Here is a 27654-nt window from a genome sequence, read left to right on the forward strand (position 1 = left end):
GTTGGATTTGTCCTTGTTGTTGCAGAATGAGATTGCAATGGAAGTTCTTTCCTTGTTGTTGCTGACTCAGTTCGCCAACAGAGTTTCCTTGATCTGGAGACCAGCACTGTATAGAGCTGAACAGGATTGTGTTGTGCTCCCTATTTGATGATGTTTAACACCAGCTAGCACCATGAAAGGTTGATTGATGTTTGCTTGTCCTGATCAGTAAAGTAAGTGAGGGTGGAGCTTGCTCTTCTTCAGGGTTCACTTCTTTCTGTTTCCTTTGCTGCATTGTTTGTTTTCCATCATAGTGAGTGTGTGTCTTAAAAGATGTCTTAAAGTGTGGTGAGTTGAGAGAGGGCAAATAGAAGCCTGAAAGATAAAGTATGTGTTAATGCTCTAAAAAGTAATAATACTGGGGTGTATTTGAATGTGTTAAAGACAGTTTGGAGCTCTTCATTCTAACTAAAAGAGATATGAGTAGGTGTATGAGCACCCCTTTCCTTTGAGTACTGGCCAGGCTGAAATGGAGAGAGGATTTTAATAATTTAAAAAGAAAGTGAAATGAAATGGAAGGAGACATTATTTAAAACAGTAAGGAAGCTGCAGATAACCACTGGCTGACAGTCTAGGTAGTACTCCATCCTAAGATAAGCTTAAAAAGGGGGGGGGGGGGGGGAAGGGAGATTGACTAAAAGGAAGACAGACTGCTTTTTCTACAGAGACAAGAAAAGTCTGGAATACAGTGATCCCTCGCTATATCGCGCTTCGTCTTTCGCGGCTTCACTCCATCGCGGATTTTAAATGTAAGCATATGTGAATATATATCGCGGATTTTTCACTGCTTCGCGGATGTCTGCGGTCTACAGTACGTGTGCTTCCTCAGTTGATTTGCCCATTTGAATTCAAACAAGGGACGCATTTGAATTCAAACAAGGGACGCTATTGGCGGATGGCTCAGAAGCTACCCAATCAGAGCACGCAGTTAAGTTCCTGTGTGCTGCTGATTGGCTCAGCAACGGAGTGCTGCATTAACCAGGAAGTCTCATCTCACTCATTCAGCATTAATGCACGTTACTGCTAATGCTTCAGGATTGCAGAAAAGGTAAAAAAGTTTTGGATATGTTGAAGGAAGGAAACAGCTACACCGCTGTAGGACACAATTACAGCATCAATGAGTCCACGATTCTTTTTATTTAAAAAGGAGGAAAAGCATATAAGATCTACGGCCGCAGTGTCCTTTAATCAGGGCGCAAAACGAGTTGCAAGGGGACGTGATAAGGCAGTAGTCTGGATGAAATCTGCTTTAGGGATTTGGATTGAAGAGTGCTGGAAGAAGAACAACGGCAGTGCTAAACAGTCGCCTGAAGAGGCTCCTTTAGAAGAGCTGTAACGCTATCCTTTGTTGTGCAGTAAAATTAAACTCATCGTTATCGGACAAGTCGTCGTGTCATTGTTGGTGAGTAACCATAATTAATTATTTACGTACAGTACTTATTACATGTACATAGTTTAGTGTCGCTGTACACACATTTTACTGTATACAATTTTTCTTGCATTGTACGTATTTATTGCTGGTGGCCTGTCTGTTGTAATGGCTGTAACGTATGATATCGGAGACGCTCGATATCTTTAAAATAATATTTATGTTTTACTGTATGTAAACTGTGTTTACATACATAATTTCAACGAATCTTACCTAATATCTAAGAGAATACAAAGGGTTTATGCTGTATAACTGTGCGTGAAATGTTTATAATAGTGTGGGAGAGTTTGTAAGGGCTTAAAATATATAAAAATAACCATATAAACATATGGTTTCTACTTCGCGGATTTTCTTATTTCACGGGTGGCTCTGGAATGCAACCCCCGCGATGGAGGAGGGATTACTGTATATCAGTAAAAGAGTGCAACTGGCTTTGGCATGAGGTTATGGGGAGAAGACATCAATGTTATTTAACATAAATAAATGTAAAGTATTATGTTAAGATTCTGTGAAGATTAACTGACAAAGGAGAGGATTCTCCATTTGATTTTTTTTTTGTGTGAAAACGCATGATTTCTTTTCTTATCCCCTTATAGGTAACCTTCACATCTTAAATGTGAAACAGAATGGAATGCTGATGTTTGTATGAATACAAAGCTGGTGAAAGGCTCACTTTTATAATTTGATACTTTAAAGATACATTCCAGACATTTTATTACATTCATAAAGCTTAAGATAAAAATGTATGTGGTACTTTAATTAGTAAAATAATTAGTAAAGAAAGAAACATAAATAATACTTGAGATACTGTATATGCAAAGAAATACTAAACTTTTAGAAAGCTGGATTTCAAAATAATTTTTGTTGATCTAAGTGACCTATACATTAATTTAAGGGCCTTTTCGGTGGGGAAGGATAAAGTATTTTATACCTTTTATACCTTGTTAATCTTAGGTATAGTAAATAGAAATTTCTGCATAAACGGAAAAATGTTTTTGGGACTTTGCATATTTGGACAATGTCTTATAATTAGAGATATTAGAAATGGAAATGTGGAACCTAACTGTTTTGGTTACATTTTGACCTGATATCTAAATAATTAAGAAATTATACATCCAGACTGTGTTTTATTCTTGACCTCTGCTTACAATGCTGACTGAGAGATGTTCTGTGGAGGACACTGGTATACAATGCCATCCATTTAGGGAAAGGGTATAGTGAACACGGAGACAAATTTGTATTTTATGATAATTTGCTAAACTTTTCTTGCTTTTTACAGGAACCTGCAGAGAACATGCATCTTTAACTAATAACCTCCATAACACTCTAACTTATTTTTGCTTTAGATACTTTTCCATCCCTGGACATACAGTATTCTCTGTAAGAGGATTACAACATTTGGCTTTTATTAAGTTGTCATATTACTGGGATTAGTTTCAGGGTTTTTGCTGTCCAATACCTTCTTGCTCCACATCTCCTCTGTTAGTAAGTTAATAATAGCAATATTAACACAAGTGTCAATAAAGGGGGAAGGGTTTTTATTGTACATTTTAATTTTTGATGCCATTTTTCAGTTATGTACCAATAATATGAATATTATAATGGGACCAATGCTAATAATTTGAATATTATGAGACAAATTTTGTAATGATTTATTATTGAATACTTTTCCCTTGGTATGTATTAAGATTGATTGTATTTTTATAATTTACTTGTTATGAGGGTCATGTTTTCAACTGAGTAGAATTTGCAGCAGCGGCCAATCTGGAAATAGCTATAAAGGAAAGCTTTCATTTAAGGATTTATTTTTTAATATAATAGCCAAATTGAGATGAAAGCTGAACATTGTGCTTATCACCTTTAGAATTTATTTTGATAATTAAAAGCAAGTTGGCTCAGACACAAGCACAGACTGGATTGAAATGACCATCTGTTTTACCGCTAGCAATATTTCTGATAAGGGGTACCCCCAACAGAATAAATCTGACATCTTCTGAGACATTATTTTTGGGATCCATAAGTAGCTACAGATGAAGAATTAATATACTGACTATTTAATTGAAATGTTTTAAGTCTTTACACTTGCAGGTGAAAACTGTTTTTTCCTAGTACAGCATAGATGACAGCATTTGAAGTTGAACCCGGAGACTGGGCTATGATAAAGGTCTGCAGGACTCCAAGGAGACCCCAGCCATACCAGTTAGGGTTCAAGTCATGGATCAGGCCATTGACTGACTAACTACTGGTCAACAAATTTAAATCCCAGTCCAAGGCATCCCAGGTCCTGGCCGATAAGAACTCAACTGTGCTAATGATGGTTGAGCCCAAAAGATCATTGTGGGTAACGAATCATAGATGGCATCCATCCACCTTGTACCAAAAGATCTAGATGTTGTCTCATTTGTCATGAGGTGTTGGACCCCAAGACCTGCTTTAATACTCAGATATTTTGTCACACTTCTACTCTGCAGGGCTCATTATTCTTTGCCAGAGCCCACTTTAACTGTTCAGTTCATCCACTTGTTTGACAACCAGGTGCTTGACTTCTTCCTTCTCTTTTCCGCAGCAATGTCTTTCAAAGAGGATTTCAACCATAAAATTATTAAAGATATAGAAGGAAAAGCAAATTATCTGTAAGCAAAGCGGGATAAAGGAACTCATAAGCAATATGTATTTTTTTAATATTTATATTAATGGGAATACTACATGATTATTATGAATTCACAGTGATTGGGTTTAACTGGTATAACAATTGGGATAATTAAATAATTAAAAAAATGTGATTAGCATAACATGGTCAGAACCTAGTGTATAAGCAAATGTGTAAGAGTAAATATTTTTAGATACATGCTTTTATATGCCCATTGATATTTAGAATGAGAAAATGAGTTACCTTTAAAGGACCAATGATTTATGTAATCTGGAGCTAATCAAAATATAATCTAAAACAGCAAAAAATGTCTATTTGGGATTACGTTAAGTGACTATCATTGCAGAGACGTTCCAGCATTACTAGTTGAGGCCAGTCCAGTCTAAATATTCTTGGTCATTGACTGTAACATTATAATGAATAACATAGAGAATACCATTTAGGGACATTTATTAACTGAGAAGAATAATAGAAAATTTATGGAATGGTGTGTGTATATATATATATATATATATATATATATATATATATATATATATATATATATATGTATATATAAAAATACATATATATATTATAATATACAGTACTGTGCAAAGGTTTTAGGCAGGTGTGAAAAAATGCTGTAAACAAAGAATGCTTTCAGGAATATAAATGATTGTTTATTGTTATCAATTTACAAAATGCAAACTGAGCGAACAAAAGAAAAATCTAAATCAAATCATTGAAACCAGCATCAATTCTTATAGGTACACTTGCACAAAGTCAGGGATTTTGTAGGATTATAGTCAGGTGTGTGATCAACCAATTATACCAAACAGGTGCTAATGATCATCAATGTCACATGTAGGTTGAAACACAGTCATTAACTGAAACAGAAACAGCTGTGTAGGAGGCTTAAAACTGGGTGAGGAACAGCCAAACTCTGCTACCAAGGTGAGGTTGTGCAAGACAGTTTCATGTCATGGTAAGATTGAGCACAGCAACAAGACACAAGGTAGTTATACTACATCAGCAAGGTCTCTCCCAGACAAAGATTTCAAAGCAGACTGGGGTTTCAAGATGTGCTGTTCAAGCTCTTTTGAAGAAGCACAAAGAAACGGGCAACGTTGAGGATCGTAGACGCAGTGGTTGGCCAAGGAAACTTAGTGCAGCAGATGAAAGACACATCAAGCTTATTACCTTTTGAAAGAAGGATGTCCAGCAGTGCCATCAGCTCAGAACTGGCAGAAACCAGTGGGACCCAGGTACACCCATCTACTGTCCGGAGAAGTCTAGCCAGAAGTGGTCTTCATGGAAGAGTTGCAGCCAAAAAGCCATACCTCCGACCTGGAAACAAGGCCAAGCGACTCAAGTATGCACGAAAACATAGGAACTGGGGTGCAGAAAAATGGCAGCAGGTGCTCTGGACTGATGAGTCAAAATTTGAAATATTTGGCTGTAGCAGAAGGCAGTTTGTTCATCGAAGGGCTGGAGAGTGATACAATAATGAGTGTCTGCAGGCAACAGTGAAGCATGGTGGAGGTTCCTTGAATGTTTGGGGCTGCATTTCTGCAAATGGAGTTGGAGATTTGGTCAGGATTAATGGTGTTCTCAATGCCGAGAAATACAGGCAGATACTTATCCATCATGCAATACCATCAGGGAGGCGTATGATTGGCCCCAAATTTATTCTGCAGCAGGACAACGGCCCCAAACATACAGCCAAAGTCATTAAGAACTATCTTCAGCGTAAAGAAGAACAAGAAGTCCTGGAAGTGATGGTATGGCCCCCACAGAGCCCTGATCTCAATATCATCAAGTGTGTCTAGGATTATATGAAGAGACAGAAGGATGTGAGGAAGCCTACATCCACAGAATATCTGTGGTTAGTTCTCCAAGTTGTTTGGAACAACCTACCAGCCGAGTTCCTTCAAAAACTGTGTGCAAGTGTACCTAGAAGAATTGATGCTGTTTTGAAGGCAAAGGGTGGTCACGCCAAATATTGATTTGATTTCGATTTCTCTTTTGTTCATTCACTGCATTTTGTTGATTGATGAAAATAAATGATTAACACTTCCATTTTTGAAAGCATTCTTTGTTTACAGCATTTTTTCACACCTGTCTAAAACTTTTGCACAGTACTGTATGTGTGTGTATATATACTGTATATAAGATAGGGTGAGAAGCTCAGTCATCTGGGAGGGGTTCAGAGTAGAGCCGTTGCTCCTGCAAATCGAGAGGAGTCAGATGAGGTGGCTCGGGCATCTGATCAGGATGCCTCCCTGGTGAGGTGTTCCGGGCACGTCTAACTGGGAGGAGGCCCCAGGGAAGACCCAGGACATGCTGGAGGGACTATGTCTCTCGGCTGGCCTGGGAACGCCTTGGGATTCCCCCGGAAGAGCTTAGAAGAAGTGGCCGGGGCGAGGGAAGTCTGGGCATCTCTGCTCAAGCTGCTGCCCCCGCGACCCGACCTTGGATAAGTGGAAGAGGATGGATGGATAGATGGATATATATAATATACTTTCCTGGTGTATAATGCATTGGAAACTCAATATTGAATGTCTAATATGATTTTCAAGAAGTTTAACAAATCCCTTTTCCTTTCCAACCATTGCATGGGCGGCATCAGTAGTAAAACAAAATATTTATATATGTTAATTTTCTGATTTTCAAAATAATTAAAAAGGCAGTGATAATGCCATGTCCCTTAATTGTACCAGCAAGAGGAATCAAAATGTAGGTGAGGGTTGTAAGAAAGATGCTATATAGCACCCGACACAGATTCACATTCACATTTATTTTTCTTCACCTGTGGGGCATGTCTTCTTCGTGAATCCCACAGACATAACACAGTCCCAAGTATAAGCACTCCAAGAACTACAAGTAAAACACACTTTCTCTTCCTCCACCACTCCTCCCTGGCAACCTCGTCCTCTTCCTCCCAATTCTGGCCCCTGAGTCATGGTCGCTGGCTCCCCGTATTGGGTACCCGGAAGTGCTCCAGGTGCTTGATTGCCAACATCTAGCTGCACTTCCAGATCCAGCAGCTCCTGCTGCAGCACCCCCTGGTGGTGCCTGCAGAACCCAACAGGGCTGCACAGAACTCCAACCCCCATGAAGCCCTGGGGAAGTCCAAGGAACCGCTGCAACCCAGAGAGGCTGCCATCTAGCATCCAGGGGGAGATACTGGGTTTCCCACCCTCGCCCCCCATATATATATATAAGGTGAAGGGGCGTCCCAGCCAGGCATGGGCCCTGACCATCCGTCACAGGGTGCAAATGTGTGAGCTGTATTTTAAATATTATTTTTTTACTACATTTCAATTCAATCAGAGTGTCACTGAAAATTGTTCCGCGTGTCGCACTTGGTACGCATGCCGAAGGTTGCTGATCACTGTTTTAGACAATTCGTCCACTGCAGAGTTGGCTTCAATCGCTCCGGATAGTCAGTGTGCAAACAAAATCGGCAGCACCAATTCAGCCACAGGGTGAGTGGGTAACAGTGAGATGGGAGTCTAAGAAGTCAAAATTTAGTCCTTTGGAACCCAGGTCACCAATTTAGACCAAGAACAGATTTTCAGCACTCAGCAACATGTCCGTCAAAGCAGGGAACAAAGTGCTCATAATTGGCGACTCCATAGTGCATACTGCTACAATTCCTAACTAAATGAATCCAGCAGTTAAAGTTAAATGCCTCCCAGGGGAAAAGGTATTAGACATAGAGGCTAAATTGGACCTTCTGACCAACAATGAAGTGTCTACCTTATTGTTGCATGTTGGCATTAATGATATTTATTTGCAGCAATCTGAGATATTAAAGACAAATTTTATATCTTTATGTAACAAAACTGAAAGAAGATGTTGGAATTTAATTGTGCCTGGGCTCTTACCAGGATTATATAGAGGGGATGTGATTTATAGCAGATTGCATTCCCTTCACTGCTGGTCAGAAACCTGATGTGAAAATAAAAGCATAGCCTTTATGGGACGATTTCTAGAAAAGGCCTGGATTTTTCAAAAGTGATGATCTTCACCCTAACTGGAGACGATATTTTGTTTTAAATCAAAGTATGGCAGCAAAGCTGCCTGGCTGACTGATCAGAACACAATCCAGGCCACAGCCTTGTGATCTTAAATCTTGTTATCTGTCAGTCTCATGTAGCTGTTACACAGAAGCAAAATCTGAATCACTTGATAATCAAAGAATAACGAGCATAGTAAGACCAAGACTTAAAATCAGATCCTCCTCTAGGGTTACCTGCATTAGTAATTTAATTCAAATTAAAACAAAAAAATATATCCGCAGTACATAAACATCCTTGCAGTTTAAAATGATGTTTACTAAATATTCTCTTGAATGGAAATAAAACTGCTTTGGTAAATGATATTATATGAAGAACAAAATCTGTTTGTGTCTTCTCATTGAAACTTGGCTTAATAAACCTGACACAATCCCCTTAACAGAGGCATTCATTCCTCCATAATTCAAGAGATACTGGTCGAGGAGGTGGCTGTGGTATAATTCTTTGTGATGAACTGCACACCGCCTCTAAAACTGTGGCATATGACAGGGTGCCTCAAGAAGAGTTGTGGTATTGTATGAGGAAGTCAGCAGTGGCAGAGAAGTATGTAAGAATTGTACAGGATATGCATGAAGGGAAGTGTGATAGTGGTGAGGTCTGCAGTAGGAGTGACAGATGCATTCAGTGTGGAAGTGGGATTACATCAGGGATCGGCTCTGAGCCCTTTCTTATTTGCAATGGTGATGGACAGGTTAACAGACGAGATTAGGCAGGAGTCCCCGTGGACTATGATGTTTGCTGATGACATTGTGATCTGTAGCAAGAACAGGAAGAGGGTTGAGGAGAACCTGGAAAGGTGGAGATATGCTTTAGCGAGGAGAGGAATGAAGGTCAGTAGGAACAAGACAGAACACGTGTGTGAATAAGAGGGTGGTCAGTGGAATGGTGAGGATGCAGGGTGGAGTTGGCGAAGGTGGATGCAGGATGCAGTTGGCAAAGGTGGATGAGTTTAAATACTTGGGATCAACAGTACAGAGTAACGGGGATTGTGGAAGAGAGGTGAAAAAGAGAGTGGAGGCAGGGTGGAATAGGAGGATAAGAGTGTCAGGAGTAATTTGTGACAGATGGGTATCAGCAAGAGTGAAAGGGAAAATCTACAGGACGGTAGTGAGACCAGCTATGTCATATGGGTTGGAGATGGTGGCACTGACCAAATAACAAGAGACAGAGCTGGAGGTGGCAGAGTTAAATGTTAAGATTTGCATTAGGTATAACAAGGATGGACAAAATTAGAGATGAGTACATTAGAGGGTCAGCTCAGGTTGGTCGGTTTGGAGACAAAGCTCGAGAGTTGAGATTGCATTGGTTTGGACATGTGCAGAGGAGAGATGTAGTATATTGGGAAAAGGATGCTAAGGATAGAACTGCCAGGCAAGAGGAAAAGAGGAAGGCCTAAGAGAAGGTTTGTGGATGTGGTGAGAGAGAACATGCAGGTGATGGGTATAACGGAGCAAGATGCAGAAGACAGGACGATATGGAAAAAGATGGTCCGCTGTAACAACCCTTAATGACGGCAGCCAAAAGAAGAAGATTAGATTCTAAAATAGATTCCAGCACAATTCTGATAACAGTCTATAGACCACCATGGCCAAATTCAATGTTCATGACTGAATTTGGCACCCTTTAATCCAATTTAGCTTTAAATTATGATGATTTAATGTTAACGAGGGAGTTTAATATAGACATTACTGTAGAAAATTACACTTTCAGAAAATGTTTTTTTTGTTAAACTCAAGGTTTAAATATGTGTATATCTATCTATATATATCTATATACAGTGGAACCTCGGTTCACGAACGTCTCGGTACATGTATAAATCGGTTTACGACCAAAAAGTTTGCCAAACTTTTGACTCGGTTCACGACCACACACTCGGTATACGAACAAGCCAGTTTCCCTTTCGGTTTGTACATGTTCAGTCTCTCCCTGTGCATTTCCTGTGCAGCAAGCAAGAGCGAGAGACGCACACATACAGGCAGCGTGTGAGAGAGAGAGAGAGACGCAGACACACAGGCAGCGTGAGAGAGAGAGAGAGACGCAGACACACAGGCAGCGCGCGAGAGAGAGACGCAGACACACAGGCAGCGCGAGAGAGAGAGAGACGCAGACACACAGGCAGTGCGAGAGAGAGCTGGACGTATAAGGTAGGAAGGCAGTTAAAGAATGCACTGGGCTTGATTTTGTTTTCACTTCTGTTTACAGTGATCAGTTCGTAGCGTGCATTGTTACAATGTTACTTTTCTTGGTGGTTTATTAAATTACGGATTTTTTCAAATGTTCATTTTTTTCCCTGTGCTTAAAACTCATTAAAAAAAAGTGTTTTTAGCCAGCGATTGGTAGCGCTATAGCGCGTACTATTGCACTGTTAGTTTTCTCTGTTGTTCAAGGTTTTCCCAGTGTTATTCAATGTTTTTACATTTAGTTTACTATTATGCTGTGCTTTCTATGGTTTAACTATATTTGTGCTTAAAATTTAAAAAAAAATATATATTTACATACAGTTCATATGGTCTGGAACGGATTAATTGCATTTACATACAATCCTATGGGGGAAATTGCTTCGGTTCACAACCAAATCGGTTTACGACCAGAGTTTTGGAACGAATTATGGTCGTGAACCGAGGTTCCACTCTATCTATCTATCTATCTATCTATCTATCTATCTATCTATCTATCTATCTATCTATCTATATATATATATATATATATATATATAATATAATATTGCTATGTATTGTGCCTGACCCAACACAGATTGACACGGGATGCACATATAAAATGACTTATTTTTCTTTAGCGGGCGGGCACTTCTCTCACCACCACTCCTCCTCAGCAAGCTTTGTCCTCCACCTCCCGACTCTGGCCGCTGAGTGGTGGTCGCTGGCTCCTTTTTATTGGGTACCTAGCTGCACTTCCAGCTAAGGGTGAAACCAGCGCCCAAAAGGGGCCAGGCGCTCCTGTTGCAGCACCCCCTGGCAGTGCCTGCGGAACCCCACAGAGCTGCACAGCACTCCAACCCCCATGAAGCCCTTGGGGAGTCTGAGGTACCACTGGCACCAATCCAAGGAGGCTTCCATCTAGCGTCCAGGAGGAGATACTGGGCTTCCCACCCTTGGCCCCCTGGCAGATGTGTTGAAGGGGCATCCCGGCCAGGCATGGGCCCCGGCCATCCATCACAATATATATATCTATCTATCTATATATATATATATATATATATATATATATATATACAGATACAGTGGGTATGGAAAGTATTCAGACCCCCTTCAATTTTTCACTCTTTGTCATATTGCAGCCATTTGCTAAAATCATTTAAATTAATTTTTTCCCTCATTAATGTACACATAGCACCCCATATTGACAGACAAAAAAAAGAATTTGTGAAATTGTTGCAGATTTATTAAAAAAGAAAAACTGAAATATCACATGGTCCTAAGTATTCAGACCCTTTGCTCAGTATTTAGTAGAAGCACCTTTTTGAGCTAATACAGCCATGAGTCTTCTTGGGAAAGATGCAACAAGTTTTTCACACCTGGATTTGGGGATCCTCTGCCATTCCTCCTTGCAGATCCTCTCCAGTTCTGTCAGGTTGGATGGTAAACGTTGGTGGACAGCCATTTTTAGGTCTCTCCAGAGATGCTCAATTGGGTTTAAGTCAGGGCTCTGGCTGGGCCATTCAAGAACAGTCACAGAGTTGTTGTGAAGCCACTCCTTCGTTATTTTAGCTGTGTGCTTAGGGTCATTGTCTTGTTGGAAGGTAAACCTTCGGCCCAGTCTGAGGTCCTTAGCACTCTGGAGAAGGTTTTTGTCCAGGATATCCCTGCACTTGGCCGCATTCATCTTTCCCTCGATTGCAACCAGTCGTCCTGTCCCTGCAGCTGAAAAACACCCCCACAGCATGATGCTGCCACCGCCATGCTTCACTGTGGGGACTGTATTGGACAAGTGATGAGCAGTGCCTAGTTGTCTCCACACATACCGCTTAGAATTAAGGCCAAAAAATTCTATCTTGGTCTCATCAGACCAGAGAATCTTATTTCTCACCATCTCAGAGTCGTTCAGGTGTCTTTTAGCAAACTCCATGCGGGCTGTCATGTGTCTTGCACCGAGGTATGTGTCTCTTACGATTACGATTACTACAATTTACAGGGAGGATCCCCAAATCTTTTTTTGTGTCAATTTTGTCTTATTACACTGGCGTAGTTGGCAGGATTGTGCTCAGAGTTGACAGAAGAGCAGGACCTCAACACTGTTTTCTCCACTATCATGGAAGAGTTACAATGAGTACAGCTGGGGAAAACTAAACTCATCTGGCAGAGTTGGAGGCCCAGACTGCAGCTACAGTGGTGGTAAGGTCTGATCAAGCTTGTGCTCTGTTCCAAATATTGCTTTGCTCATAGAAGCGGATGAGATAGAAGTTTTTTTTTTACTAATTTTCGAATGCACCGCCACTAGACAGCTTTGGGCACAGGAGGATTGGACAGACATATTGGTGATATGCCTGAAAGGAGATGCGCAGAGGGCTTATTATTACCTCCCTGAGGAGCAGGCTGCTAATACCAACATCCTCAAGGCCGAGGTTCTCAAATGCTATGGCATCACAGCAAAACAGCAGGCAATAGAATGGCGCCTCTGGAAATTCGACCCTGAGTGGCCAACCAGGTCGCAAGCCTTCAAAATATGGGGGAAGACAGGGCACTGGCTACGGCCAAACATAAATGATGCCAGGCAAATAGTATAGCAACTAGCCTATGAAACCCTTGTTAATGCCTTCCCCGACTACAACACCCTGCAGGTCTGCAAACTACATATAAAAATGTGTAGGCCTTAAATGAGGCAATAAAGCAGCACCAAGCGGTCTGTAAATCGGAGAGCTGTGAACGGTCTGCTCAGTTATCCTGACAGGGATGTGTTGACCCTTCTGAGCCCACCGGACCACAGAGCCAGCAGCAAAAACCCCAAGAGAAATAATCCAACATTCCCCGCTGTTTCAAGTGTGGGGAGGTTGGACATATTGTCTCTGCCTTCCCCCAACTGAGTGAGACGATAGACTGTACCTTGATCAAGGGAAAAAGGTACTGTGCTCTAACTAACTCTTTATCTCTTCCTCATACAGGAGTAGTATTGGTAAATGGGAATCGGGTAACTGCCATGTTTGATTCTGGGAGTAATATTTCCATTGTTGCTCGCTGATTAATTCTTCCACAACAATGGTTGAAAGGCAAGACCAGTCTAACCTATATACATAGCGAAACTCGATGGTATAGGTCCACCCCCTGTATGATTAGTTATGAGGGCGCCTTGAAAAAACTAACAGTGGCCCGTTCTACATAGCCCACCATTTCCTGTCATCTTAGGGTAGAACTAGTCTAATAGTAAAAGCGGTATGAATAAAGCAACTCCTTTAGATAAACTGGGCCTAGTGATGGATGGGAAAGACCCAAACTCAGCCGACCTCACTCCGTGTTTATTACCAACAACAAGGTCTCATGTTGCTACTCAGTGTGAAGTAGTGGAAATCCCTACATTTGACCTGGAAGCAACTCAGGGGTTGAAACTCCGCCCATTGAAGTCATAGAGACCCATTGAGCTCTTTACATTTTCAATTTAGAGCCACACCATCCTCCTTTAAAAGGGAACAGTGGAATGATGATTCACTGAAATTTGCAATAAATGCAGTCATTATAGTTGACAGCCAGTGCACACATTTTTCCATGCCATAAGGACCCCTCTTTGTTTTACAAAACAACTTATTATATTGGGTAGTGGAACATGAGAATGAGATGAGGTCACTTTTGCTAGTCCCATGAATTTACTGGTGGCAGGTTTGTGAACTAGCAATACCCATCTCTTAGGCGCTGACAAGACATGGAGTGAATTAAACTCTGGTTTTACTGGTCAGGAATAAATGAGGATGTCCGTCATTTCTATACTTCCTGTTCGGAGAGTCAGTTACGGCAGATGCCCAGGAGGGACTGAGCTCCTTTATTTCCTCTCCTCCTAATCGATGTCCCGTTTGAACAGATTGGCATTGACCTCGTAGGTCCTTTAGAACCCTCTGACTGAGGACATAAATATATTTTAGTCATCACAGATTATGCTATCCGATACCCCTGAGGCTGTTCCCTTGCACACAGCTACATCAAAAAACATTGCACGGGAGTTAGTATGGGTCTTTGCATGAGTTGGGATCCCCAAAGACGTCTTAACTGACCAGAAGACTCCCTTTACCTTGGAGATGTTCAGGGTGGTAGCTAATTTACTCTGGATAAAACATCTAAGAACTTCTTTCTACCATTCCCAAACTGATGGATTGGTAGAGGGGTTTAATCAAATGCTTAAACAGATGTTATGTAAGGTGGACAGTGAGGAGAGAAGAAGTTGGGACTAATTACTTCCCCTCATTCTTTTCGCCTATCGGGAAGTTCCCCAAGTCGACTGGATTTTCCCCTTTCGAACTATTATATGGGCGACAACTCTGGGGCATATTGGATATCTTTAAAGGACTGGAGGAAGAGGCCCTCGCCTCTGTCAACATTTTGGAATATATTGTGTAGTTATGTGATAGATTTGATAAAATTCAACCTATTCTAAAAGCTCATATGGACAGCTCAATCAGTGCAGGTCTGACACTGCAACAGAAACACAAGCCTCTGGGAGTTTCTCCTGAGGGATCGTGTCATGGTCCTAGTTCCTACCTCTCATTCCACATGATTGCTGCATTGGCAAGGCCCATGCAAAATTAAGAAAAGGAAGGGACTCATTGATTATTTGGTAAAACAATCAAATCATTGGCCGAACAACTGGGTATATCACGTCAACCTGCTCAAACCATGGAAGGATAGTGATGCAGTTCCCTCCTACGGGCAGCCCCGTTATCTCTTCATTCAAAAACACCTCCTCAATCTTGGTTGGACTGCCCATCAACGATGGAAACTGGAAACAGTGATCTTGTCTGTTCCTGAGATAGTGAGCGAACAACCAAGTCCAACCTCACTGATTGAACATGAAATAATCACTTTTCTGGGTATAATGATCCATGAACGTTCTTATCGATTTCTTGAGACAAAGAGAGCAGAAGTAGAATTAGAGCTCATACGTATGTTGGGACTGGGCATAACTGAAGAAAGCCACAGCACATGGTCCTGCTGTATCGTCTTGGACTCTAAGCCTGATGGGAGTTGGAGGTTCTGTAATGACTTCCGATGTCTTAATCAGGTCTCTGAGTTTGATGCATATATGATGCCCTGAGTAGACAAGCTCTATGAGTGGCTAGGTAATGCTCAATATCTGACCACTCTAAACATGACAAAAGGGTACTGGCAAAAATTCCCTTAATGAATTCTGCAAAGGAAAAAACTGCATTTAGCACCCCTAGCAGGCACTTGCACTATAGGGTCCTCCCATTTGGTCTACATGGGGCTCCAGCAACATTCCAATGTCTGGTGGATAGAGTGCTATGGTCCCACAGTGCCTATTGTGCCACCTACCTGGATGACATTGTCATCTATTTCGACACATGAAAGGATCACTTGCTCCAGGTAAAAGCTGTCCTCCTGACACCCTTAAAATAAACTCCAAGAAATGTTTTTTTGGATTATCTGAGACTAAAAATTTTTAGGCTATCTGATGGGCGGGGGGACGGTTAAACCACAGTGCTCAAAAGCTAATGCCACTTGGAAATGGCCCCATCCTATAAACAAGAGGCAGGTCCTAGCCTTTTTTGAACTGGCAAACTACTACCGCCTGTTTTTTCCTCTGTTTCCCAAAAGACTGGCACTCTAGTCTGATTTGACAAAGAAACAAGCTTCTTATAACGTAGTATGGGATGATAAGGCTGACGCTGTATTTTGTGACTTAAAACAGGCCCTTATGTCAGCACCTGTGTTGAAAACTCCTAATTTTTCCTCTCCTTTTATTCTTCAGACCAATGCTTTTGACACAGGACTTGGTGCTGTAGACAGTGCTGAAAAATCTGAGATGTTCCTCAGCCAGAAACTGCTACAACAGAACACCAGGGGCCTCATATATAAACAATGTGTACGCACAATCAGTTGCGATCACCTGTTTCACTTTGAGATGTATAAAAACTAAACTTGCAATAAAGCTACGCACATTCTCACACCAGCCTTATCCTGTATGTAATTCAAGTTTCCACTCAGTTTGGCAAACTCGTAGCACCCAGCTTCAAAGCAATGCTACTGTTCCTGTGTGGTTTCCCATTCTTTTTTAGATTAACTTCCCTGAGTTTATCAAATACACTGAAATTAATTAATTAATTTAAAGCATCTGATTGTAATCAACCTGTAACAATATAATGGTCTGCGGAATGGCCAAACTATTTGAAATACCGTAGCTGCTTTAGCGTCGTTACTCTCAGTGCACCACTCAGAGTATTTTAACCCACTGTTTCTGATTGTGGAATCACAGCTGTACAGCAGCTGATTGGAAAGCTCTATGGTGGGCTGTGTCGAGAGCACAGAGGATTATCAGGATACATTAATCCCTCCTCCATCGCGGGGGTTGCGTTCCAGAGCCACCCGCGAAATAAGAAAATCCACGAAGTAGAAACCATATGTTTATATGGTTATTTGTATATTGTCATGTTTGGGTCACAGATTTGCGCAGAAACACAGGAGGTTGTAGAGAGACATGAACGTTATTCAAACACTGCAAACAAACATTTGTCTCTTTTTCAAAAGTTTAAACTGTGCTCCATGACAAGACAGAGATGACAGTTCTGTCTCACAATTAAAAGAATGCAAACATATCTTCCTCTTCAAAGGAAACAGAGAGGAAAGCAAACAAATCAATAGGGCTGTTTGGCTTTTAAGTATGCGAAGCACCGCCGGTACAAAGCTGTTGAAGGCGGCAGCTCACACCCCCTCCGTCAGGAGCAGGGAGAGAGAGAGAGAGAGAGACAGAGAAAAACAAAGTCAAAAATCAATACGTGCCCTTTGAGCTTTTAAGTATGCAAAGCACCGTGCAGCATGTCGCTTCACTAAGCAGCTGCACAGAAGGTAGCAACGTGAAGATAATCTTTCAGCATTTTTAGACGAGCGTCCGTATCGTCTAGGTGTGCGAACAGCCCCCCTGCTCACACCCCCTACGTCAGGATCAGAGAAAGTAAGCGCAAGAGAGAGAGAGAGAAAGTAAGTTGGGTAGCTTCTCAGCCATCTGCCAATAGCGTCCCTTGTAGAAATCAACTGGGCAAACCAACTGAGGAAGCATGTACCAGAAATTAAAAGACCCATTGTCCTCAGAAATCCACGAACCAGAAAAAATCTGTGATATATATTTAAATATGCTTACATATAAAATGCGCGATAGAGTGAAGCTGCGAAAGGCGAAGCGCGATATAGCGAGGGATCACTGTACAGCATTTACCCTGGAGAACATTTATAGCACACGCTGCCTCAGCTATACACACAGTCTATTTAAACTTCTCCCACTTGGCAAATGATTCATTGCCTTTCCTGCACAAACCTTGAGGTTCAGAAACCGTTTCATCCCAAGAGCTATAAATGCACTCAATCAGTCTATCAAGTGCTCCTGGTAGAACTATTTGTACCTAGAATTACAAATTACCTCACTGTAAACGTGCACTGCAGTTGTAATATTGCACAACCTGGGCCACTTTATGAACCATTTGCACTATCTGCACAATATGTACATGTATATTATACTTCTGCTTTCATATTGTATATTTTTCATTTTTTTATCATATTATTATTATTGTTTTATCATTTTATAGGAAAACAAGTTTATGGTGGATTTGCATATTGAATCTCATTGTACCATACAATAACAATAAAGGAATTCAATTCAGTTCAATACAAGAGACTTCATATTTACAGATGACGATGACTGGAATCTAAGTTGATTTAGATTTCCAAGAACTATCTTCTTGGAGCTCTTGATATCATTTTTAAGATGAAATGCATTAAAGTATGTATATTACATTATACAGATACATTTTTAACTTCATTTAAATAATGTATACTGTTAATAATTAAATGTGTGGACACGGTGGCGTAGCAGTAGAGATGAACATTATGCCAATTAATTAAAATAAAAAAGCTTTAAAACAGATAAACAAAAAAAAAGTAAAATTGAGAGTCTTAACTATAATTCATGACATTGAGGAGGAAGAAAATTATTGATTTTTCACTTAAGTGATATGCTCTGGCCAGGTGCAGAGTGAGATTGTCTTTCAGCTTTTGAGTGACATGATACAGATCTGTCCACCCCCACTCTGACAAAAGAAGAGAGACATACAACCTTCATCTGTCTCTTGCTCTTTGCAGTGCACTCATGTAAATGCTGGAGCAACAAGTTGTCTTGCTCAAACGTTATGTTATTGCAGAGTACAGGTAGCTTAAGCTTTGTACCCTTGATATTAGCTAAGGCCATGCTTTCCAATCACTATTACCACATTAACAACATGCTCTCTCTGAGGATTGTTAGAGGTGATTGCAGAGAAACAGATCACATTTTTTGGATTGGTGATGTGCAAAGTAACCAAAGCTTGTAGTAACCATCTCTGCATCCCTTCCAAATTACAGAGTATCACTTTTTTATTCTCCTTAGCTGTTGTTACCTCTGTCATATACAACCCTCTCTTGTCTCTGGCATGTATACTGCAATTGAACTAACTTCCTTCTTTACCACAGGGCCAGTCTCATCTTATAAAACAAAGAAATTAACTAAATAATAGGACTACTACAATGTAGTGTGTACTAAAATTTCCATAGCTAATTATAATTTTGCAATACATATTGCATGATGCTGTGGTGGGTTGACACCCTTCCCGGGATTGGTTCCTGCCTTGCGCCCTTTGTTGACTGGGATTGGCTCCAGCAGACCCCCGTGACCCTGTGTTGGGATATAGCGGGTTGGATAATGGATGGATGGCTGGATAATGCATGATGCCAGCAGAGTTATAATATACTATTGCAAGTCCTTACACAGGTAATTTCTTCATATCCTGCAGTCATAATAATATATATTCTTGTTATATGGATATAATAACAGGTTATATAGTTTTCTGTACTACTGAAAAACAGCCACAAATCTACATCCTATCATCACACTACAACACTACAATGTTGCAAATACCTGTTGCTGTCCTCTCTTTACTACCTCATGCCCCTACCCTAATTACCATTACTGGACTGACTCACCGTGTCTGCTAGTCGGAACAGAACTGACACTCATGGACGTGTTTTGTTCTCCTTGGGCATTCATAGCAGGTTGCATTTCGGTTGTTTACTATTTGAAACTTACATTTACTAAACATTTTCTTATTATTAATAGGCTACACATAGCTTAAATTTTAAAGCCAAAAGACAGCTATGAAATTTAGGTAGTACCACTAAGTTACAACTACTCTTGTTGGTTACTAAATTATTTAGTGAGCTGACGTTGTCATGTGAATCATCAATGTCAGTTAGAAACAGTATGTTAAACTCATTTCATACTGTAGTTAATTCAGTTAATAGTGCTTCTGATATTGTGAACCAATGCAGTTTTGTAAAGTTAACAGGTGGCAACATTTCTCACCTATTCTAAATAAATGTGATATTTTTGTATATTACGCTGCATTCTCCTCCAGTGCCATTTTTTTTTTTTGGCCTAATCTTTGCTTTCTCAGGCATTGTCTTTCTTTTTTTGTTTTACCTTTGGTGTCCATTGTAAAATGGTTATATGTTGTGAGCAGGTTAAGAAAATTATTGGATGTATGGACTGCGGTGGGTTGGTACCCTGCCCGGGATTGGTTCCAGCCTTGCGCCCTGTGTTGGCTGGGATTGGCTCCAGCAGACCCCCGTGACCCTGTAGTTAGGATATAGCAGGTTGAATAATGGATGGATGGATGGGTGTTATTATTATTATATGCTGAATTGTTTAGAAATATAGTATTCACACATAATGGGCAAAAAATGTAAAGCTCCAATTTGTTAGAGACACATATTCACAGGGAAATCTTTTCAGTAAAAATAAAAGGTGCATATAACTGTGCAGTTAGCTTGAAGCAGAAAAACAGATAAAATTAAAGTAAATAACACATCATGTATTGAGTAGCTAAAATGTAAAATGCCATGGCTTCTACAAAAGTCCTGAAAGTGGCAACATTTACCTCGCAGTTCAGGACAACAATTGTACTAGTTGTGCTAGTTATGCACTATAAATTTTTATTTCTGTAATAGCTTTTTTAAATATAATACTCAAACAGTTCTCACATTTAACTTAATACTCTTGATTACTTTATCAATTATCAGTATTTATTCAAATTTAAATAAAATTAGAAAATCCAGCAATGGCTTTATTATCCTAACTGTCTAAATGAATGTAGGAAAAAAAGTTCAGATGGTAATTTTAATGTTTTTGTTTATGTGTATAATTCATATGCTATTGTTTTAATGGACATAAATGCATTTTGCAAAATGGATGCTACTAGAACAAGCTGTATTAATCCATTGTGCTGCATTAAATAGGTTCAGAGAGTTAGGTATTTGATTAAACCATAACCCATATACTGTATGTGTTACCTATGGTAACTGCTTTATTGGTAAGTGAACCCAACAATTGAACAGTTAAGACCTAATATAATTTCCAGGTCTGCTAATGTGTAAACAAAGCCAAAAACGTTTTGGGTTAAGCACGTCAAAGTCACAACAGCCATACAAAAAACAAACTGATGCCAGTGAAATAATCATAAAGTACTCAGGTGATTATGTATAAAAGGTTAAGATTAGCTCAGTCATTTTAAGGAAATTTGTTTGTTCTGCAACGTTAGTTATTTAAAGTGTTTGGGAATTTGAAATATACTGAAATAATATAGCAAGGAGGACATCATTGGCTTGGTTACCATCAGACAAGGATATATGTTGCCCATATCACTATTGATGTGTTTTCCATCAGCGAAAGGATCAGGAATCAATTAAATTTTTTAAGAGAGGTGATTTCAGGGTACCAAGCTCTGGTGCAAACTGAAAAAGTAAAACACATCTGTAAAACTAGTACACTGGAAAAAAAACAAACAGAGAAAACTGCATTCTGATGCTGGCTACCTGCTTATTTTCTGTCAACGATGTGGAAAAAAAAGCACTGTTACATCAGCAATCACTAAACTTTTACAGATCCTCAACTATCAGAACTTATTCCTGGACCTTCCTTAAATGTTTTTATACTCCTTTTGTGGTATGTTTTAGGATTATATTTAGCTATTATTATTTATTATATTTATATCAAGCATTATACTTATTTCACAATATAGATTATATTTATATCAAAGATCTAGGCAGTGAAAGTATATATATTTACCCTGAATAAATTTGTTACATCAGTGGCATATGTTTTTTAAGCACTAAGCATATTTTGAATAGTTCTCTCGATTTACCTATTCATTTATCTCCTAAAACTAAAATATGTCTGCATTTGTTTCTAAGGGTTTATATAACCACATATCTAATCGGTGGTGTTTAAGATTAGTATGTTTGAGAAAAAGCCCATCCACTTCACTTCAGTCAAGTAAATTTAAAGGATTAAAGATCTGCAATTTAAAACTAGTTTAGCTTGATAAACTGTTTAAATTAAGCTTCGTAGTAAGACTACAAATGTACATATTTTGGAAGTTTCTGAGTCATGGCTAGCATCCTGTAGTCTGGACTCTGTCTTATGTATTTAAAGTTATCACTTTTATCGAAATAGCTGCAGTGACAAACAGAGAGGAGGAGTTGCATTTTACATGTCTCAAACATATACACACACAGACAATAGAGCAAGTTAAGTCAACTTTTGAAAGTTTGTAGTTGCTTGCATATTTTTCAAGTGAACATACAATAGCAGTTATTACTATGTATAAGAATCCAAATGTTAATAAAACAAAGTATCTATCTATCTAGGTTTTTAATGTCATGAAATCTGTGAAAACAAAGGACTTTGTTATATTGGGTGATATGAATTGTAATTGGAATGTTTAATCAGAAACACTTCAAAATATAATAATGAGGCTTGGTATTGGTCAAATTAATTAACATACTACTGTAGATATGTAGTACCTGCGGTTCACTAACAGACCTTATATTTTAAAAACAGCTTTCTAAATATGGACTATCTGGAGTTATTCACACAGCAATATCAGATTATTTGCTTCTTTGTACTGTAAGAAACGTTTTAAAGCCATGTAAAAGGCATAATTAATATTTGGTTGATAAAATTCCAAATTCTAAATTAAATAAGTTTAGTTCAGAAGTAAGACATATTGACTGGAGCCAAGAATTAACTTTTGACAAGAATAAATTCTTACTCAATTTCATCATAGGAACCATATGAAATAATTACATTAAAGGAAATAAAGTGCAAGTTCACCAGTATAGTATGCAATGGACAAATGTTGATATTTTCAAATTACTAAAGTAGAAAGTTTACCCTTTCAAAATATTTAGATTTTTACAATTTTCTGAGAGTAGAGCAGAATGTACAGTGATCAGAAATAAATGTAAAGCTAAACAAATGTACTTTCAGAATCAAATTTGTCAGTTGTCTTCTAATTCTTAAGTTTTATAACATACACTTAACATAACATACACTTTAATTACTCAGAATTAGTTAAGGGATATACTGAGTTCATTGAAGAATTTTTACTCTTGTGATATTTATGGACTAAATGTGCAGTTCGTGAAAACAAATGCAGATTATTTAACTCCTTTGTTTCACTAACTTATTAATCTTTGCATTAGATTTGCTATGTTTCTCTCTTTTTGGAAAACTGCTCAGATTATTCCCATTTTTAAAACAGAGAATATAACCATTGTTTCAAATTATAGACCTATTTCTAGTCTCCCAGTTTTGTCTAAGTTGTTCAAAAAATTCATGCTAATCAGTTAACTGAACATCTGCAGCACAGTAAGCTCCTTAATTAATTTCAATACGATTTATGATAAATTTAATCTACTATGTCTGAAGAGATTTCCACTTCTCTTGATAACAGTCATATAACTAGAGCTATATTTGTTGATTTTCGTAAATCTTTTGTAAAGCTTAAATTAAGTTCCTTTCCTCTCTACTTTTTTGCTGTAAAAATGTTTTTCTTCATATCTGTGAAACAGAACTCAGGTGGTTAAAATTGTTCAAGTTACAAATTCTCTTTCTGTGTGTAATATTGAGATACCGCACAGAAGTATTTTGGGTCACGTACTTTTCTTTTTTTATATAGTTGATCTTTCATCTGTTTGTAAATACTTTAATTGTCTTTTATATGTTGTATATGTTGTACATTTGTTTTTATCTCTGATCAAAATGTAGATGTTATTAACTCAAAACGTTCCTTCAATATTGGTTTATTGCATGATTGATTTTGGTTGAATAATTTGTCTATTAATGTAAAGAAAACAATGCATTTTCATTCCTTAAAGAAATCTCTGTCAATGTCCTCTTCTATAAAATTTTCAAATTAAGTTTCAACAATTACAGATCATTATAAATATCAAAAATGTTTATACATTGCAGAACAGGAAACCTGCTTAAAATTCAATTTTAATCCTTCCATATATATATAAGGAGTGACATGTTTCAGTTATTTGCTCCAAAACTGTGGAATAAACTTCATATGACTACCTAAACTACTCCCATGCTGCTTCAGGTTGTCTTGATGACATATTGTATTGTATTTAGCATTTCACTTAACTAGATTGAACAATAATTTATTTGCTGTTTTGTCTTCTTAATATGTTATATATAAAAGAAACTAAAGTGTAGGTGCAGTAGTCGAGGTGGAATGTTTTTGTTTAATAATCAAACATGATCAACAGTCCAGGATAAAAATGCAACAAATCCAGTCCTGTATATTGTTCTCTCCTTTTTAGTCACTACTTACTTAAAGTTCTGTGAACATTACTTGTAAATATCACATACACTGCCTGCTTTATCCTTTCCCACCCCTCCCCTTCTCTTTTACTGCATTCTCTTATCTCATAAATCTAACGTAAGGTAGTTACCCTATCCTCATCATTCTTAAATACTGCCAAAACTTTGTCATCTTGATTCTTTAAAATCTAAACTTGTCTAACTCTGCCAGAGAAACACATTTTAAAATTAAGCAGGAAACATAAGACAAATATAAATGCTATTGTGTAATACATATGAGACATATTCTGTTTAACTTACTTATGACAAGATTGATATTCATAACTTGTGAACAAAATATTTTAAAATCTAGATTATATAGATTGATATGGTAACCTGCAACCAAGGAAAAGATTTTTTTTAACATCAATATATATTGTGAACTTTTAATGTTACAGTTGGGGAAAACTATTCAGCCATTGCACTATATTTTCCAAAAACTAACACGTGTTTGATCAAAGGACATATACAAATTAATACTAAAAGTTGAAATAAATAATGCATAAAAGGTGTACATACCTTTTTTACTGTTTCTAACATTGATCGTCCACCCTGCCATGGCTTTGAATTCTTACGAATGCATGTTAAGCTTGCCATACTGTGCCATTTTCGATCTTCCAGCTTTTTATGAAAAGCATTTGCCAGTAATAGTACAGTGTCATAGATGTAACGATTAGTAATCTACAAATAATCACATAAGAAAAAAAAAGAACAAGATTAGGTGCCAAAGCTAAATTACTTTAAAAACTGTAACACGGGCTACATTCTCAGTTTGCTATTTAGAAACCTTACCAGCTTTGGTGCAGCTTAAGCTAAAATATTTAATATTCAAAATATATATCTGGTGGGAAATATCCTAATTCCGCAACTAATAAAACTCGCAAAAGATTTCTATATAATTTATACAAACATTGTCTCTGTAAACACTCTTCTAGAACAGATATATAGTTTGTAATGCCATCCATTGATGGCAGTATTGAACTACTATATACTTAATACACAAAAAGGGATCAGCTCATCAAGGGCTTCACACAGCTGAAAATGCTGCATCCACTACAATATTTCTGACATTTTACTGAGCTTTACATAAGATTCAGTATTTATTGTATGAAATCACTGTTACAGTTGTACTTTACTTAAATAATCATAACATTATTAATAATCATTTACTCTAATAATAACAATAATTTGATTATTTTAAATCATTAACAAAATAAAATGCTAACTGCAAATAATGTAATCAATAATTGTGCATTAGACAGAGTTTTGGTATTTTAAAATCTTTCATCCCCTGATAGCACAGTGAAAAAGGAAAACATACATTCTGAGGATATATTTTAAGAATAACTAATTTACTCATTATTTCAGAACCAATACGCAAAAAATCAATATTTTTTATTCATTTATGTTGCAAATGGTATGACTACAGGCTACTTGTTTATTCATTCATTTAAAAGTATTAACCCTTTTCCCCCACGTTCGAGATTAAGGGTATATTATTATGTGGAAATTATTAAAATTGCCAAAAAACACTAGATAGATAGATAGATAGATAGATAGATAGATAGATAGATAGATAGATAGATAGATAGATAGATAGATAGATAGATAGATAGATAGATACTTTATTAATCCCAAGGAGGAAATTCACATAATACAAATGGTACAGAGGAAATATTATCACCAAGTAAATACAGCAAATCAAAAAAATGACTTTAAAATCGGCTTACTTCCATGGTTAAAGGGTAGTTATGGATTACTATCCAGCCATAATAATGTTTTAAATGCACATACTTTACATGTATAACAGATATATGCTGAGAAGGTAATAGTGTGAAGTGGAAGTAAGAAAATAAAGGCAGCATGGAGGAAATGGTGGGAGATGTCTGTGATTGTATGCCTCACACCTGTCTTCTGACTATAAAGACTGAATCTTGACGCAACATCAGAAAACTCAACATCAAAAGATTCAAGATTTAACAGTTTTATTCATCACAGCCACAGTTGTGCAGGTATAATGTGCGGTGTAATGAATATAAGCATTTATTATATGAAAAGTTAACAATTTTATTTAGAAAGCTGTTTAAGTAAATTGTATAGGGCATTTTTATTTATTAAACGAACACAGTTCTATTTTATGAATAATTCTAAAATTTAGTGTTCTTTTCAAAGAAATATGTTGATTTGTTATTGTACAGCCCTCTGAGCTTGTTGGCAACTAGAGTTGTATCACACAGCAGAAAAGGATTGATACCACAGGAACTGAGAATAAGGTGAAGTTTGGATGTCTGAATAAGAGTTAGTCTGATGAATGAAAAGGTTAGAGAAAAAAGTGATAAAAATTAGAGACAAATTAGAGAACATAGATTAAGATGGTACAGTCATGTGATAAAAAGGCAGAGATGATTCACATAATCTGGAAATGGCATGTCACAGCTACTACACTGATGTGATATTGGAGTTTTCAGAGTTCCCTGTTGTGATATCTCACATTCCCACTTTGTTGTGTTCAGGGTGAATTTCTGGTCAAACATTTAGCAGAAACACAAGAATTGTTGTTCGTTTACTATTTGGTCTGCACAAAATGCATTTAAAATAAACTTAATTTTAATGAATATAAAGAGAAAGTTAATGCATTAAAAGTGTATTGAGGCACTAAAACTACAATTTAATCGCAAAACTTTCTGGGTGACCAGGTTATTTTTTGAATTTTATATTATTGATTGAATTGAAAGATCATCATTAATCACAACTTTGAGAATTTGGGTAGCATTATTTTCTCCAAAATTCTGACTAAAAAACATTTCCCAGCTGTCCAATAGCACGTGAACACAGCCAAAGGCTCAAGATGGACCTCTGCAGGGAGGGATATGAAGATGAGGTACTTGGACAGGGTGTAGAAAATAAGTAAAAAGATTACTTATAAGTAAAAGATTACTCAGGACAGCTAACCCCTAACAAAGTAACAGCAATGTGGAAGAAGAAAAGAGAGATAATGCAGCTACAGTGTTGGGTATTACCTATTTGTCTATACTAAGTTGCTTATACAGCAGCTGTGAGTTAAATTCAATGTGGGTTCGTAAATATAACTGAATTTTTGGCAACAGCTAAGGTCAACTTTTGTGTTGAGCCGTCCTGTCAACACAGAAAAGGTCAAATACAATGTTTAATTTAACAAGCTCAAGTTTAATAAACATATTAGCTGTGATTATTATCATAGGTGAAACAGGGTAATTTCTGCACCATCACTGTAAGTTAGCAAACAACTGAGCACTACAAAGACATTTTCATTTATCCAAAGAAAGTGCACAGTATGTATGGTTAACACTTTTTGGCCTTTTTTTTAAATCACTATAACAGACATTTCATATTTTCCTCATATGTAGCTGATAAATGCATACTTTAAGAAAGAACGGGGACAATTGCTTAAAATTCAAAATTAAATTCCTGTTGTTAGTCAATTCATTTAAGAGAATATCTTGCCTTTTTGGATGTTAATCAAATAAAGCAACACAAAAATGTAAAATATTATTGAATTCTAAGCCCTCAGGTACAATATGTCA

The 27654-nt window shown here is 37.9% G+C and overlaps 1 protein-coding gene across 2 annotated transcripts in view; it reads right to left on the reverse strand.

Moving 5' to 3' along the window:
- Nucleotides 1-27654, reverse strand: part of grid2 (glutamate receptor, ionotropic, delta 2) — a 2355570-nt gene that overhangs the window by 450292 nt on the left and 1877624 nt on the right. For both annotated transcript variants that reach the window (XM_028802162.2, XM_051927734.1), the window contains exon 7: nucleotides 24611-24772. In XM_028802162.2, coding sequence (XP_028657995.1) covers nucleotides 24611-24772 — 162 coding nt within the window. The remainder of the gene's footprint in view (nucleotides 1-24610; nucleotides 24773-27654) is intronic.

Source organism: Erpetoichthys calabaricus, chromosome 5 (assembly GCF_900747795.2).
Source record: "Erpetoichthys calabaricus chromosome 5, fErpCal1.3, whole genome shotgun sequence".
Lineage (NCBI taxonomy): Eukaryota > Metazoa > Chordata > Cladistia > Polypteriformes > Polypteridae > Erpetoichthys > Erpetoichthys calabaricus.